The following is a 15,531-nucleotide window of genomic DNA, read 5'->3' as shown; positions in this document are numbered from 1 at the left end:
ATCAAAAAGGGAATGAAGAGGATGGAATGATTAAAAGAAAGGAAGCATATAGAGTTAGGTTTACATAGAAATGAAAAAATAAAGTGAGAGAGAGGGGGAAAAAGGAAACAAGTAAATAAATAATAAAAAATAAAAACCAAGTTAGAAAAAAAATCCTCCACACCACTGTCAACAGCAAATGAGGTAGGATTCATATAGTTTAGGTTGGGAATAAGAAGAGAAAAGAGAAAGAAAGAAAAACTTAAAAGATTTCCAGAGGGAAGGGAAGTGATTTGAGATGATAGATGGAGAGGAAATACTGAGACTGAAAAGTAAAATCCAGGCTAACAGGAAAGAATTAAAGTTTGAGGTGAAAAAAGAAAGGACAGGATGAAAGAAAAAAAGAAAAGCATAAAAATAGGCTGACAGGGGAAAAGTTAAAATTTTACATAAAAAATACAGGCAGGATAATGACAGAATGGAGTAAGAGAGCAGAATGGTAAAATTTGAGACTTGAAATACAAGAATAATGAAGATCTAGATAATTTTTTTAAATGCAAGAAAAACGACATTATCCACAAGCAGTTAGTAAAGATAGCTAAAGGTGGAGAGAGAACATGGGCATTTTAAGAGTGAAAAAAAGATTGTGAGATAACCATTTGCAGGAAAATTTGTTTTAAGAGGCTAGATGGGGAGAAATAGTAAGAGTGCAGAATGGAAACAAGTCTTGCAAGATAGAAAACAAAATTTAAAACAAAAATAATGAGAGGAAAGAAGAAGGAAAAATGGAGTAAGAGAAGGGGGGGGCAAAACATGCAAATTGAAATAAATTATAATATGAAATCTGGTGACTTAATATGAACAAACTTGAAGGACAAGAAATGAATGTTATAAAAAACTATGCAGGAAAGAAAATATCACAAATCATGGGGGAAAAATGGTAGATTTTGTCTCAGTAGCATGTAGTATTTACCACTGTTTTTTTCTTTCTAGATATGCCTCTTGTGTCAGATGGTGTCCCAGTCTGGCCTTAGGCAGCCTGCTTGAGACTACCAGTGATCTACCCACTGTGGCTGACTCCTTCAGCTATTAACCTAGTCACTCTGCACTCAGCCAGTCAGCCTTAAGCACTATAGGTTAGGGTAGAGTAACTCCTGGGGACAGAGCTATTGCTTCCCCTCAAGATGGTGCCACTCAGTGCCAGGTGGTCTGCCTGAGCAAGATGGTTCCTGCAATATGGGAGATGACTCAGCACCAGGATCCTGGTGGTTGCTCTATCAGTTCTCTCCCCAAAGCCACCATCTCCAGTCTCTCCTCAAGCATCTCTAGTCCACTCTGCCTCCCCCTTTGCCAGAGCCCAGGGTAAGTGGCTGCAAATGAAAATGTATGTGTTGGCCCTTTAAACAGCTCTCTACATCTCTAGCCATTCATCTCTAGCAGAGAGAATCATTGCTGCTTTTTGCAGCTGGATATTGTCTGTGTACTTTTGGGGCTCTGGTGCTGTAGGCTGGGGAGCCCAGCTTGGGATTTAAACCCCACACTTCTTGGGGGATTCCCCCTAGCCTCTGAAATATCACTCTGGCGCTTCAGCTGCCACCTGTGGGAGACGAGCCAGTCCTCTCTAATCTTGTCTGCACTCCCTACCAGTCACATTGTGTTGAAGATGTTTCTTCTGTTTGTCCATGGATATAAGGTTCCTCTCTTGCTATTTTCAGTTGTTTATTCTGGGTGATTTCTCCAGAATTTAATTGTAATTCCAGATTGGTCCTCAGAGGAGGTTAGTATAACTTCCACTCAATCTTGTTCCATCTTTAATCTCATCATCACTCTTATTCAACATAGTACTGGAAGTACTATCCACAGTAATCAGACAAAAAAAAGCATCCAAATTAAAAGAGAAAGTAAAGGTGTAATTATTTGCAGACAACATGATATTATACACAGAATACTCTAGGTTCCAAGAAAAATTACTAGACCTAATAAGTGAATTTGGCAAAGTAGATGGATTCAAAGTCAATATTCAGAAATCAATGGCATTTTATACACCAATAATGAACTAGAAGAAAAAGAAACTAAGAAAGCAAGTCCACTAACTATATCAACAACAAAAAATAAAGTACCTAGGAATAAATTTAACCAAGGATGTAAAAGACCTGTACTTGGAAAACTAAAGAACACTAAATAAAGAAATTGAGGAATATACAAATAGGTGGAAGCATATATTGTGTTCATGGATTTAAAGAATTAACATCATTAAAATGTTCATAATACTCAAAGCAATCTATAGATTCATTTCAATTCTTATTAAGATACCAATGGCATTTCATAGAGTTAGGCCATTGTAATAAAAAAAAGTCTGGTATTGGCATAAGAACAAACACATATATCAATGGAACAGAATGGACACCCCAGAAATTAACCCATGTCTTTATGGTCAATTAATATTTGCCCAAAGGGGCACCAGCATACAAAGAGTAAAAATTGTCTCTTCAATGTATGGTCTTGGAAGAACTGGAATGTTACATGCAAAAATAATGAAACTAGACCAGTATCTTACAACATATGACAGAATAAATTTCAAATGTATAAAAGACATAAATGTGTTGGGATACCCTGAAAATCCTAGTGGAAAACATAGGCAGTTAAATTTCAGATATCTCATGTAGCAATATTTTTGCTTACATATCTCTTAGGGAAAGGGAAACAAGGGGAAAAATAAAGAAATGAGACATCAAATTAAAAGGTTTCTGCACAGCTAAAGAAACCATTATTGAGGTGCAAAGGTAATCAAATGCATGGGAGAACATACTTGCCAATGATAAACCAGAAAATGGTTCAATCTCCAAAATATATAAAGAACTCCACGGGCCTGCGAAGCAGACAATCGCGGTTTGATTCCCGGTCAGGGCACATTCCTGGGTTGCAGGCCAGTTCCCTGAAGGCCAATTCCCAGCAGGGGACTCACGAAAGGCAACCATACATTGATGTTTCTCTCCCTCTCTCCTTCCCTTTCCCTCTAAAGATAAATAAATAAAATCTTTAAAATATATATATATATATATATATATATATATATATATATAAAGAACTCATACTACTCACCATCAGAAAGACAAAAAATGCAATTAAAATGGGCAAAAGACCTGAGTAGATACTTCTCCAAGGAGGACATACAAATGGCCCATAGACATATGAAACGATACCCATCATAGACATGCAAGTTAAAACTACAGTGAGATATCACCTCATGCCTGTCAGAATGCGTATCATAAATAAATCAACAAACAAATGGTGGCAAGTGTGTAGAGAAAAGAGAACCTTTGTGCATTATTGGTGGGAATTCAGACTGATGCAGCCACTGTGGAAAATAGTATGGAATTTCCTCAAAAAACTAGAAATGGAACTGCCTTTGACCCAGTAGTTCCACTAGTGGGAATATATCTTAGGAATCCTGTAGCACCAAATCAAAAAAAAATTAATCATCCCCCCCATTGTTTGAGAACCGAATGAAGAAACAAGTATTCAAAAAATGAGGAGAGGCTTAGGAACATCCAAGACAACTTCAAATGTTCCAACATCAGGTTCATAGGGGTGCCAGAAGGAAGAGAGGAAAAGCAAGAAATTGAAAACTTATTAGAAGAAATAATGAAGGCGAACTTCCTCAATCTGGCAAAGAAAATAGACTTCCAGCAAGCCCAGGAAGCTCAAAGAGTCCCAAAGAAGCTGGACCCAAGGAAGCACACACCAAAGCACATCATAATTACATTAGCCAAGATTAAAATGAAAGAGAGAATTTTTTTAAAGATTTTATTTATTTATCTTTTAGAGGGGAAGGGAAGGAGAGAGGGAGAGAAATATCAGTGTATGGTTGCCTTTCATGCATCCCCTGCTGGGAACTGGCCTACAGGGAACCAGCCTGCAACCTAGGCATGTGCCCTGACTGGGAATCGAACCATGAATGTCTGGTTCGCAGGCCCACGCTCAATCCATGGAGCTACACCAGCCAGACTTGAAGGAGAGAATTTTAAAAGCAGCAAGAGGAAAGGAGACAGTTACCTACAAAGGAGTTCCCATAAGACCAGCAGCTGATTTCTTAAAAGAAACCTTGCAGGCAAGAAGGGGCTGGAAATAAGTATTCCAAGTCATGAAAGGCAAAGACCTGCATCCAAGATTACTTTATCCAGCAAAACTTTCATTTAGAATGGAAGGGCAGATAAATTGCTTCCCATATAAGGTCAAGTTCAAGGAGTTCATCATCACCAAGCCCTTATTACATGAAATGTTAAAGGGACTTACCTAAGAAAAAGAAGATGATCAAAACTGTGAATAGTAGAATAACAAACTCACAACTATCAACAACTGAACCTAGAAAAAAACAAAACAGAAACAAACTAAGCAAACAACTAGAACAGGAACAGAACCACAGAAAAGGAGATCACATGGAAGTTTATTAGTGGGAGAAGGGATAATTGGGGGAAAGGTAGAAGAAATAAAAAGAATAAATGGTAGGTACAAAATAGACAGAATTGGAATAGTATAGGAAATGGAAAAGCCAAAGGACTTATATGTACAACTCATGGACATGAACTAAGGCAAGGGAAATGATGGTGGGAGAGGGGATGCAGGGAGGAAGGGAATAAAGAGTAGGAAAAAATGGGACAACTGTAATAGCACAAACAATAAAATATATTTAAAAACCCAAAATATCCAAGTCAATAAAGTTATTGGTGAAAATAAAAATAAATAAATAAAATAGCCAAGATTTGGAAACAGCCTAACTGTCTATCAGTAGATGAGTAGATTTAAAAAATCCCGTGGTAGGTTTAAACAATGGAATACTATATAGCAGAAAGAAAGAATGAATTCCTTCATTTTACAACAGCATGGATGGAACTGGAGACTATTATGCTAAGTGAAATAAGCCAGGCAGTGAGAGATAAATAGCATATGATCTCACTTATAAGAGGAATCTAATGAACAAAATATACTAATGAGCAAAATAAAACCAGAGGCATAGCAACATGGAACAGACTGACAGCTGTAAGAGGAGAGGGCATAGGTGGGGACTGATAAAAAGAAGATGAAGAGGTTAGTCAAAGAACATATATGAAAGACCCATGGACATGGACAATGGTGAGGGACTGATTATGAACATGGAGGGAGATGGGCTGGTTAGAGGGGGGCAAAAAGGGAAAATGGGGACAACTGTAGTGGCATAAACAATAAAATATTTTTTAAAAGAAACCACAAAGATGCCCAGTGTGCTGGCACATGATATATAGACAGCAGAATTGAAGTAGCATAGCACTGTAGAGAAGGTAAAGACCATGCCATTGACAAAAGCAACAAAAACAGACAAATATGTAGAAATAATCTCAAAAAGAAATGTCAAAAATGGTTATGAAGAAAACATCACCAAGCGGTAAAAAGGATCTAAATAAATATGACTAAGTGGGAAAATTGAAGATGCCAATCCTTGCCAATTAATCCACAAACTAAGTATAATTTCAATCAAACATAAAAAATAAATTCTGCAATAAATGATACTGGTATAATGAATCAAACATTTAGGGAAACATTAGGCACAAAGTCAACCTAAAACTAAATGTATATACACATGCAAACACACAAACACACTACTAGTAGGTTAAAGGGGCTAACACTATTAAATAAAAAGGAAACTTTTTATTTTGGAAGGAAATATAGGTAAATGTTTTCTAAACTTAGAGTGTGAAAGACTATCCTAAGTAAAATGAAAATATAAAACTCCAACAGGACTTTTTTTCCTAAACATATGGAAAAAAACTTGCTTTTCTCTCATACAAATAAGGTAATTTTGGTGTGGGAAGAAACCAGGCCCCAGTTTCCAATGGTTCTAAATAAACAGTGTGAGGGTTACAAAGTCTTCTGTGAGCCAGAATATGTCTTGACAAAGAACCTAGGGCAAAAGCCTGCTCACAAGCACCAACATACCCCTCCCTGCCATAGACTACCCAGGGGTCTGAGTTTCCTAAGTCAGAGGTTCCAGGGAGAAAGGAGTTTGCCTCAGGAGGATGTCATCATTAAGAGGCCACAGAAGGAATGCTCAGCTGGATGCCTGAGGATCCCAGAATGTGCCACTCTGTAGCCTAAGAATGTTGTGATAGATGATGCTGGGTTAATTGGTTACCCATCTGGAAAAAGAAGTAAAGTTGGATCACTACCCACCAAAGAGTGGAGGGAAATTACAGAGTGTGAGGTAGTGCATACAGTATGTGTAACAGACAAGGGATTGGCCATGGGATTAGCAAGACTGTGCTGAACTCAAGAGTGGCACCCACCTGGATCTTAGACCAATCAGTGGCTCCTAGAAGGGAGCAGGGAACAAGGAGTCCTCCATACAGCTGTCACTCTTAAGTAAATGGTGCTATGACAGCGTTTAGATTGACTTGTTGAGGATTATGCATATTTGTGGTGGCATCTCAAAATGAGGGGATTGTGGTTGAAACTACTTTCTAGAGTGGCATATAGGGCCACGGTGAGAATGCAGAATTTGAGACTGGATGCATCAACTGGGAAACTGGATGTCTGCAAACTTGCCTGCACTTTTGTGGGGCGTGGGGGCTGTATGTGTGAAACCATAGAATTCTCAGGAGAAGTAGGAGGCTAGGGAGGGGCACTGGAAATTGATGTGGTATCTACAGGCACCAAATATAGATGTAATAATGAGATGAAAAGAAGAAAAGCCAAGGTCCTTTCTGGTACTAAAGGCAGTTGGTCTGTGGCAACAGGTCCAGATTTACACAATAGACAGCTTAGGCTGGGGCTCACCCATTAAGGCAAGGCACCTCTACACAGAGTGACAAGGTCAAGCTTTAATGACCATATCAAATGTTTAACATTGGGAAACCCAGTAAGAAGCTCTGTTATTTGCAGCAGGCAGGTAAGTTAAGTTTTGTGCTTGGAGGTCCCTTGCTGTTTCATTTTTTTTCCTTGCTGTTTCATTTTGAATTCAGTGTGAGAGGGGGTGCCATAGTCTTTCAAGGTGGAGAGCCTCTGAGTATCTTAATCAGACCCTGACTTACATGTATGGTCCCAACTATCTTCCACATTCCCCAGCAGAATCCACTGGGAGCTGGGCTTCTGCCCTAGCACAGAAGCCCACCAAGGAATAAAGGGCAAACCAGGGGCCTGAACTTTCACACACAGGGAGTGTCTCCAGAAAGGCAGTGCCAGAAAATAGATTGGAGGCCCTTGGCTTGGGCCACACCATGCAGACACTTCAATGCTGGTAGGTCTCCCTGTGACAGAAGTGGGCAGAAAGTATCTGAGGCCCTTCTTGTGTTGGAAGTTGTTGTGGCCTGCAAGCACCAAGTGTCTCCCAGAGATGGGGGGAAGCTGCTTGAGGTATAACAAAAAGAGGAATTTAGCAGAGCACAAAACAGGGAGGTATGTATTAATTTGGAACCCTGAGACAAGAGGAGGGAGAAAACCCTCTGCCTTTGTGCTGAGATTAAAGAGGCTGAGTAATAAGGTGTCACTGACAACTGCATGGGCCAAGCTCACTGCATTGGAACAAATAGAGGGAGGAGCTGTCTGCAGGGCAATTTTATGTGGAAAACAGATTGCCCAGCTCACCTGAAGCTTGCTTAGGAGTAGAAGATGGTCATATTAGCAGCTCTTAAGAAACAAGTCAGGGACCCAGAGCCAACAACAAAAAACCCCGGGGCATGATCCTTGGTGGTGGTGTGGTGCCAATGGAACTTCAATCACATGCCAGCTGAGGTAGCATCCCCACTCCTGGATGGAGGATCCTTGAGATGGCCTGGGGACCTGACAGGCAACCATGCCCACTAGACAGTTTGAAGCATAGGACATGGGTACAAGCAGGAGAGCTGCAACCTACCTGCAGCCCCAACTCTGGAAGAAGGAAGAAAAACTATGCTCTCTATAGAGTAGAATAGTCAGGAGGCAGAACACTTAGAGAGCATTGATGGCTGGGGAACAGTGGCCCAGAGTAGCATCCCAGGAGATCAAAAGAAGGCACCAGACACAGAAGCAGTACTGTCCAAAGGAAGCTTCTTGTCCACTGAGTTATCCAGAGCTTTGAGGGACAGCAATATAGCTTGACACACCCAAAACATGCATGAAACCTAGCTTAGGTGAAATAATGTCTAAGGTTTGTTGACATGAGTCTGGAAATAAGTTGCTTATTTCCATGGAGTGGCTCAGTGGGCAGGGTTGGGTTCTTTCTTTCTTCCAATGGAGGATAGAGGGGAGGAAGTATCTCCTGATCAATGGACCAGCCACAGCCATTCCAAGCACCCTCAGCAGCTGCCCTACGACCCCCTTAGGAAGTTTGTGGAGAACTCTGCTCTCCTCTTCCTGGATCTCACTGAAGGTACCAAGGATGGTGCAAAAAGGTAGTTCCACCAAGGAAAGCAGGGGCCAACCAACTCTTCTCACTCTGCCAGGAATTTCACCTTGGGATTCCAAGGAAGGGAGAGGGCCTGGAAGTAGGTTTAACAGCTACTTTCCAGAAGAGAGAGAACAATACAAAGCGGGCACGCAGCAAGTGGAAACCATTATTGCTATATCGTCCATTAATTGCACAGGGATGGGTTGCCCAGTGGCCCCTGGGGATGTGTAGGTGAGCCCAAGGATACTGACATTTTGCTCTAGGCTGGCAGTCAAGTAAGACAGCTTCATCAAGGGATTTCTTGTGCCAGGTGCCAGGCACTGTGCATCATGCTTCACAGGTGTCATCTCTTCTAGTCCTCCCAAAATTTTATCCTAATTCCACCAAACCCCCTTCATACCCCCCACCTGCCCCCAACCCTTTGTTGAGGTTTATACTCAATGCTGCAGCCCATCTCTACCCCTGCCTCCTGCAGGCAGTGATAAACATGTGTTTATCAGAGCAAATGCCCCCCTCCCTCCATCCCCCACCCCACCCATCTAGTTATCATTTATCCTGTAGTTTTGTCTTTCTGTTCATGCAGACTGTCAAACCAAGAATAAGTACCATGTCTCATTTTTGCCAGCCAAAGCACACAAGTTTATTGATGAAACATAAATGTAGACTTGGGTGGATGAGGTTAAGTCAGTACAGCATATAGAAAGGGAGTGCTTTTTTCTGATGAATAGGTTCACCATCTATCAGCTGGTGTAAAAGAGAGTCAAAGAAAAATAATTCAACTTATGTAGGAACAAATGCATTCCCAACATAAAACAGTCCAGTTTAGACAGGGAGACTACAGCAGGCAAGCATCCTTCATGATGCTTTATCCACAGCTGGCAAATGAAATGAGCCCTTTACCACAGGACCAAGTGAGGGAGTGATTTACAATGCACATTGCCTGTAGACTGCAAAACCAAGAAGTTACTCAAAGCTCTGTGGGAATCCCAGCCAGGCCAATAAGAGTGTGGTCCTCAATTTAGCAGGCCTAACTTTCACACCATGATGTGGTTATTGGCTAAGGCTGGATCTTCTATAGCACCCACTGCAGAGTCTTTGAATGAGAACACGAGTGTGTTCACAAAACAGGTTTTGGGTAGATTCAGTCCCATTCTGTTCAAGGAGGTCATTTAAGAGGACAGGGTGTCCAGAAGAACCTGTCTCTTTCTGTTCTTGATAAAGAGGAACATGAATGAGAGTAGCATTTGGGTACCCAGCAAGTTCCCTGCAGAGACTGGCTTTTTAGACAAACTCATCAACAGTGTGAAAACCTGAACCTCAGCACATCCACTTCCTTCTGATATCAAAGGAAATCTCAGGTCTGAAATGGACTTGGGAGGCATGTTATTAATAATTGTCATGCTTATTAACAAATTTAACTCGACGTGCTGCAGAAATGAGTTGCAGCAATGTGACGCAGTTTCCTGGCACAATTCATTAATGAACATCTTAATCTGACACTGATTTTCCACACTGGCATCCACATTATCCGGGGCACACAAAGTATCCTTAATTGTGGGATTGGGAGTGGGGATCTGCTCCGGCCCGCGGAGCAATCAACTGGGGCTCGACCACCTACCTAGAACAAATGAGTTGGGGGGACAAGAGGCGCGAACAATGGCAGCAAGACAAAAGATTCTGATCAAGCTGCAAACTTTATTTTTCCAAACTGGGTATATATATATAGGGGGGGAGGGAGAGATTAGGTTGCTTGCTATTGGCTAGCTTGAGACAAAGAAGGGCCCGCTTATTGATTACTTGGGTGCAACTGGTACTCGTGGACACCTCATGTGCCTGTAGCTGATTGGCTTGTGGAGCGCATGCACAACTCATGTGCCTGTAGCCGATTGGCTTGTGGAGCGCACAGGTTCCTGTAATCAATGCAATGTTTTTAGCTAGAAGCCAGGTGTAAGGTTCCCAACAGGGATCATGTTTCCAACAAGGGAGACACTGACCAAATGACTATTGACATTGTGGCTAAATGAAAAACCAGCACCCTCGGGTTGAGCAAAAAACATGTTTCCTTGAATAAAATGGCACTTGAAGAGATCAAGAGCATAACTGAAAATTTTAAAGCTTTTAGCACTACAATTATTTTTGTGTTCATATGGGAATGGATGCTGTCTTTCTGGGTGTGTTCGATTCGCCCTGCCCCCACCGAAAGGTCTGTGTTCAGTTCCACCAGGTGCTGTCCAATCCCCATCCTCATTCCAGAGCTGAGCCATAGTTGTGAAATCAAACCACATCTCAGGCTCTTCTTCATCCAGCTCTTGGTCATCTTCCCATTCCTCTTCCTCCTCCTCCCACTTCTCTCTGTCATTTCTTCCTATGATTAGTTTGCAAATACAATAGCAGGCACCAGCCCCAATCATCAGTCCTGCTGTCATCCAACCCACTTCCCGAGCCTGCCCCATGTTCAAGTCTGTGCCAGCCTTGTGACAGGAAAAGAGAGGGACTTTTCCCACCTGAATGAAGAGGAATCTTAGGGCCAGCAACTGTAATTGTGTAAAGTAGTGGTCTTCAGCCTCTCCCAGGCTCCTGTATTTATCTTGTAATGAATCTATGGGTGAAAAAAATAGTATTAGGGCTTTGGGCTGTGTCTGACCAAACAGAGTGTAGTTTGAGTTCTGGTTGAGAGAGGTGGGTTATGAGGAAACTATTTCTCTCTCTCTCTCTCTCTCTCTGTGCGTGTGTGTCTGTGTTAGAGAGAGAGAGAGAGAGAGACCCTCCCTCTAGCCTCAGGATCCACCATTTTTCTTACAGGTCCCAGAGAAAAGGGTAGGAGTTGGGGTTGGGCCATGATAGCTAGGAGGATGAAATGGAGAAGCTAACCCTCAGGTAGTCTCCTCCTACACCACATTGCTACCCCCAAAGATTCACAGGCAGTTTCTCCCGCCACCCTCTACCAAAGTCAGGTAAATTCCTTCTCCTTTCCTTGTCTTCTGTGTCATTGCACAGTGATTGTTGGAGAGTCTGGCAGAAGGACTGAAGGACAGACGGAAAGGCAGCCAGCAGTGAAGAACTGAAAGTGTATTGCATGGATCACCACTTAAAACACAGGTCCCAATACTCGTTTTTCAAATTTTTCAGCTTTTGATTTGAAAATATTTCTCACTTCTCTGGGCTTTCCTTATCCGGGCTTTCCCCCACCCCTCTTCTACCCCGCCTCTTGTCCTCCGCCATTTCCCCAGCATAGGCCGCCACACCCCTTTCCATGCACCTAATTGGGAGGAAATGTGGAGAAAGAAGGGACCGGGAGAGGGCGACTGGGATTGGCCCGCAGGAATCCCAACCCTCTCTACAGAGCCAACTCCACCCAGGATCCAGGGCTTATCCCACCGTCACGCTGACCTGCAGGGTCCCAAGAAAGTTTGCTCCTTCCCTCGCCTCCACTTTTGCAGCGACCTGTGGGCCAACAGACTTACAAACCTGCATACAGATTGGGGACTAAGGAGACAGAGTGCTGGGTGGACTGAGCAGCACTAGGGATAAGAGTGCCCTGATTGTGGACCCTTTCTTGCCGTCTCAGTAACCGCCATTCACTCCCCTCACTACCCCGCCAGAAGCCTGACAGTTCTCTACTAAAATGGGTACGGGGATTAGCGAGTGTGGAGCTGGTATTTATAAAGGAGGTGAGAAAGGGATACAGCTCCAATCAGCCGGAACCTGCATCAGTGGCGCTCTTGGCCCTCTCCCACTCTCACCTCTCTCCAAGCAGAGCTCACACGCGCACCGACCTGCACAGTCCGAGGCTAGTTTCCTCCTTCCTTCAGAAGCCTGCAGAGTAATAGAGGGCTGGTACCCTGACAGAGGTGACTAGCAGGAGTTCAGCTCTAGGCAGCTCTTGGTCACGTGACAATCACGTCAACAGTGAGTTCTGGCCCCCAATTTCCACTCTTTAAACAGTGCGACAGGCACCAGCGTGCCCCGTGCTGCCACCCATCACACTTTTCCCCATCACTCTTCCTCTACAACAAAAGCAGAAACCAGAAGTCATGGCTTTCTGGTGTTTGAATTTGGCTTTCTTCAATTACAAGAAGGAGCAGCATCTTTTCTTGGGTCTGCCGTTTACTTATGCTTTTTGGAGAAATGTCTTATCCTTTCCTTGACTCCGAAATTCCTGTGTCCCTCTCTTAATTTTCACCTCTTTCCACATGCAGTCACTGCACCAAAATTGTGGGGCAGGTGGTCAGAAAAGGAAGTCCAAGTAGTAGTGAGGTTTTTATTAATCTTTTTGATACATTTATGTTCTTTTTTCCTTCATTTTTTATAGACTCAATCTATAATACTGTAATCAGAAAAGTAATACAGCTGTATCACTTGGAAAAATAGAATTTAAGTACCTATATGTATATCTATACTTATAAAGAATCCCCAGTTAATAGGGAGGCCACGTTCATTTGATTAATTCTTACTGCATTAAAAATATTTTCTTTTGACTGCACCAGAAATAGCAGCTTTTAAACAGCATATTAATATTTAAAAGCATGTCCTTGAAAATAAAACCAGTGTGCTTTTGTTATGATTTATAAATTGATGGATAACATAAATCAATAGTGAGGTGGTCAGTGTTTTAATTATGACCAGTTTGAATAAGTGAACTTCTATCCCTTTCTTTTTCCTGGCTGAACTCATAGTATTAGGTGTCAGACTACTGGGATTTTCATAGAAGACTGCTGGATGGCTTTCCTTCTGGCTTCAAAGGACAGACTATATGCAGACTCCAAATTCAAATGAATCACATATCTTCAGATGCACCTTAAAAAAATAGTAACTCCACAGATCAGCCTGCTCTTCTTTCAAAGTTCTTTATTTAAAATCTTGTATGAAGTTGTATGATGTAACCCATATATTATCCAGAAATTACAGAATTCCCTATTATCCCTTTGATAAAGTGAGACTCAATAGATGGACTTTTCATTTAATCAGGACCCTGGTCCAATATCTGTGGTATCTGCTATTCATGTTCTATGTCATCCTAGCAGTGGTTACTATTGTGCATCTTCCAGTGGAGATAGTGGTGAGGGTCCGTGGGTGTCTGTAAATCACTGTAACACCCCTGAGATCTATGTCATTTTTCCCTCACAAAAAGCACAGTTCACAGGGTCCCAAGAGCTCGCTAGGAGAAAGAGGCCTTTTCATTTACTGACTTCTGTTAAAATTTCACTGAACCATCCCTACAAACCCCTCAGAATAATCCCAGAACTCAGGGACAAAGTATGCAGAAGTTAGTCCCCAGACATTCAGCTGTCCCTGCTAGGGAGTCATACTCTAAATATAGACCCTTCAGGCAGCCTCATTCTTAGAATATTGAAATATGACACTCCACTAGGAAGCTCCCCAGTGAGATGCCATGTGGAGGGAGGTTTTTCCGGAGGTGAGCCAGAGAGCCTAGAGTGCCTTGCTGGTGAACGAATACTCAGAAGTCAAGAACATGTGCACCTTTCTGATCTTCCTTGAACTTTTATAATCCAAATTTACTCACCAATCACTCCCTCTCTCTAAACCCCTACTTCATTTATTTTGCCACCTTTGCTTTATAATGTTATTTTTCTCACCCTTTAAACAAACCTTGAATATTCAACTGTCAACTTTTTGCCTGCTAAGTACTTACATAAGTAGCTTTTTATTTGTTTCAAATACATGCATGAGAAAGAACAAAGGAGCATGTAAAGCTTAATAAAGCTTCAAAAAATTCCATTCTCACATTTTTTTCCCAGTATAAAATAAATCCACCTTTGGTATATTTTCCAATTTTTCCGGTGTGTAACCTGTGACCACCATTTTCCCAGTCTGTCAGACCTTCCCTGTTTGAATCCGCTCCCTCTCTAAAACTTCCTAAACCCCACAGGAATAAACCTTTAAATTCTCTTACTGTTTTGTCATTTTCTTCTACAATTCCTAACAAGAAACCTTGAGACTAGTGTTTAAATTCTACTTGGCTATCCATTCTACATTCATTAACATTTTAGGGTATGTTATTTGCCTAACCATTTCAAAAGTGAAAAAGTAAAATCCTTAAGCAGTTCTTCATAACATTCCTGAGCCTGCAAAAGACTATGGGTAGCCACTGGCAAAAGGCTTAAATCAGTATGTCATCGTATGTGACATGTAACCTATAAAGTGTCTAAAAACAAACACGCAAACAAAAGATAGGAAGATGGTAACACTAAAGGAATTGTCAAGGGCGAGGAAAAGAAATTATAGAAGATTGTTATCTTAAAAAGCTATATTGCTTTTTATATTTTGTTACTTATATTTGTACTGTGTATTAGTTGATTTTGTTTGGTTGCAAGCAACAGAAACCAGACCTGGTGAACTTAAACAACAAAAGGATGTTGAAAACCAAGATCACCTCTGTGGGGTCTAGGCAGGAAGAATTGATAGACTCTTTCAGGTGCCATAATTCCACTTATTTTCAATTTTATCAAGATTTATAGTTTTAGTAAAAGAGTATTTAAGATTTAATTAAGAGAGTATTGAATTGGTCTGTATTGGGTACAATGACCACTCTTTAGCTGTGGAAAAGTCAGGGTATGTAAAATATAAAGTACACTTCCTTTCTTTTCCAAGAGAGAAATTTGAACTGTTTCAGATGTTGTCGATTTGCAGGATCCTTTTAATAACTTTGGATATTAACCCATTGTCCAACTGTGACGGAGGTCCTAGGGGTCTACTTGCCACAGCATGTGTTTAATTTTCACATTAACTGAACATTAAAGAGGTACAATTCTAAAATGCTGATGCACAAGTTTCTAAGGCAAATCTACCTGGTTTCCCTGACAGGATTCCACAGAGTTGCATGTATAGTTCAAGGTTTTGTCCTCATTGTTTTATGATCAACCAACTGATTTTGTCTGTATTCTCAGAATAGATGCTCTGTCAAGGAAAGATACTCATTCATAGACATATATAAATCTAGATCTGAATACTCAAACCATGGATCTCTACCTTCTCCTATAATTAGGTCATAAGGGAAGCTCTTTCAACAGGAGTTACACCTGAATAATTTACCCTGAGAAGTATATCTGTCAGGAGTATTGGAGGTTTCTGTCAATTTTACCAGCCCTTTATTTTCCTGTAGGCAAGCTACAACTTGGGAAACCATACCTCAG

General features: G+C 41.4%; 1 protein-coding gene across 1 annotated transcript; it reads right to left on the bottom strand.

The window, feature by feature from the left end:
- Positions 1-9,546: 9,546 nt before the first annotated feature.
- Positions 9,547-12,230, bottom strand: ARMCX6 (armadillo repeat containing X-linked 6). Its single transcript, XM_037130993.2, has 3 exons — positions 12,121-12,230; positions 10,339-10,976; positions 9,547-9,951 (listed from the first exon to the last, which is right to left on the bottom strand). Exons 2-3 carry the CDS (start codon positions 10,828-10,830, stop codon positions 9,547-9,549), a joined length of 897 nt encoding a protein of 298 aa, XP_036986888.2. The 5' UTR covers positions 10,831-10,976; positions 12,121-12,230.
- Between the last annotated feature and the right edge of the window lie 3,301 nt (positions 12,231-15,531).

Source organism: Artibeus jamaicensis, unplaced genomic scaffold (assembly GCF_021234435.1).
Source record: "Artibeus jamaicensis isolate MK-2021 breed Jamaican fruit bat unplaced genomic scaffold, CSHL_Jam_final scaffold_461, whole genome shotgun sequence".
Taxonomy (NCBI): Eukaryota; Metazoa; Chordata; class Mammalia; order Chiroptera; family Phyllostomidae; genus Artibeus; species Artibeus jamaicensis.
This window is presented reverse-complemented; position numbering and strand designations above follow the sequence as displayed.

Coding starts and splice junctions, on each gene's coding strand:
- ARMCX6 (XM_037130993.2), bottom strand. CDS start 10,830: ATGGGGCAGGCTCGGGAAGTGGGTTGGATGACAGCAGGACTGATGATT. Junction 9,952..10,338: donor TTGTTGGAAACATGATCCCT/GTTGGGAACCTT, acceptor GGGCCGGAGCAG/ATCCCCACTCCCAATCCCAC.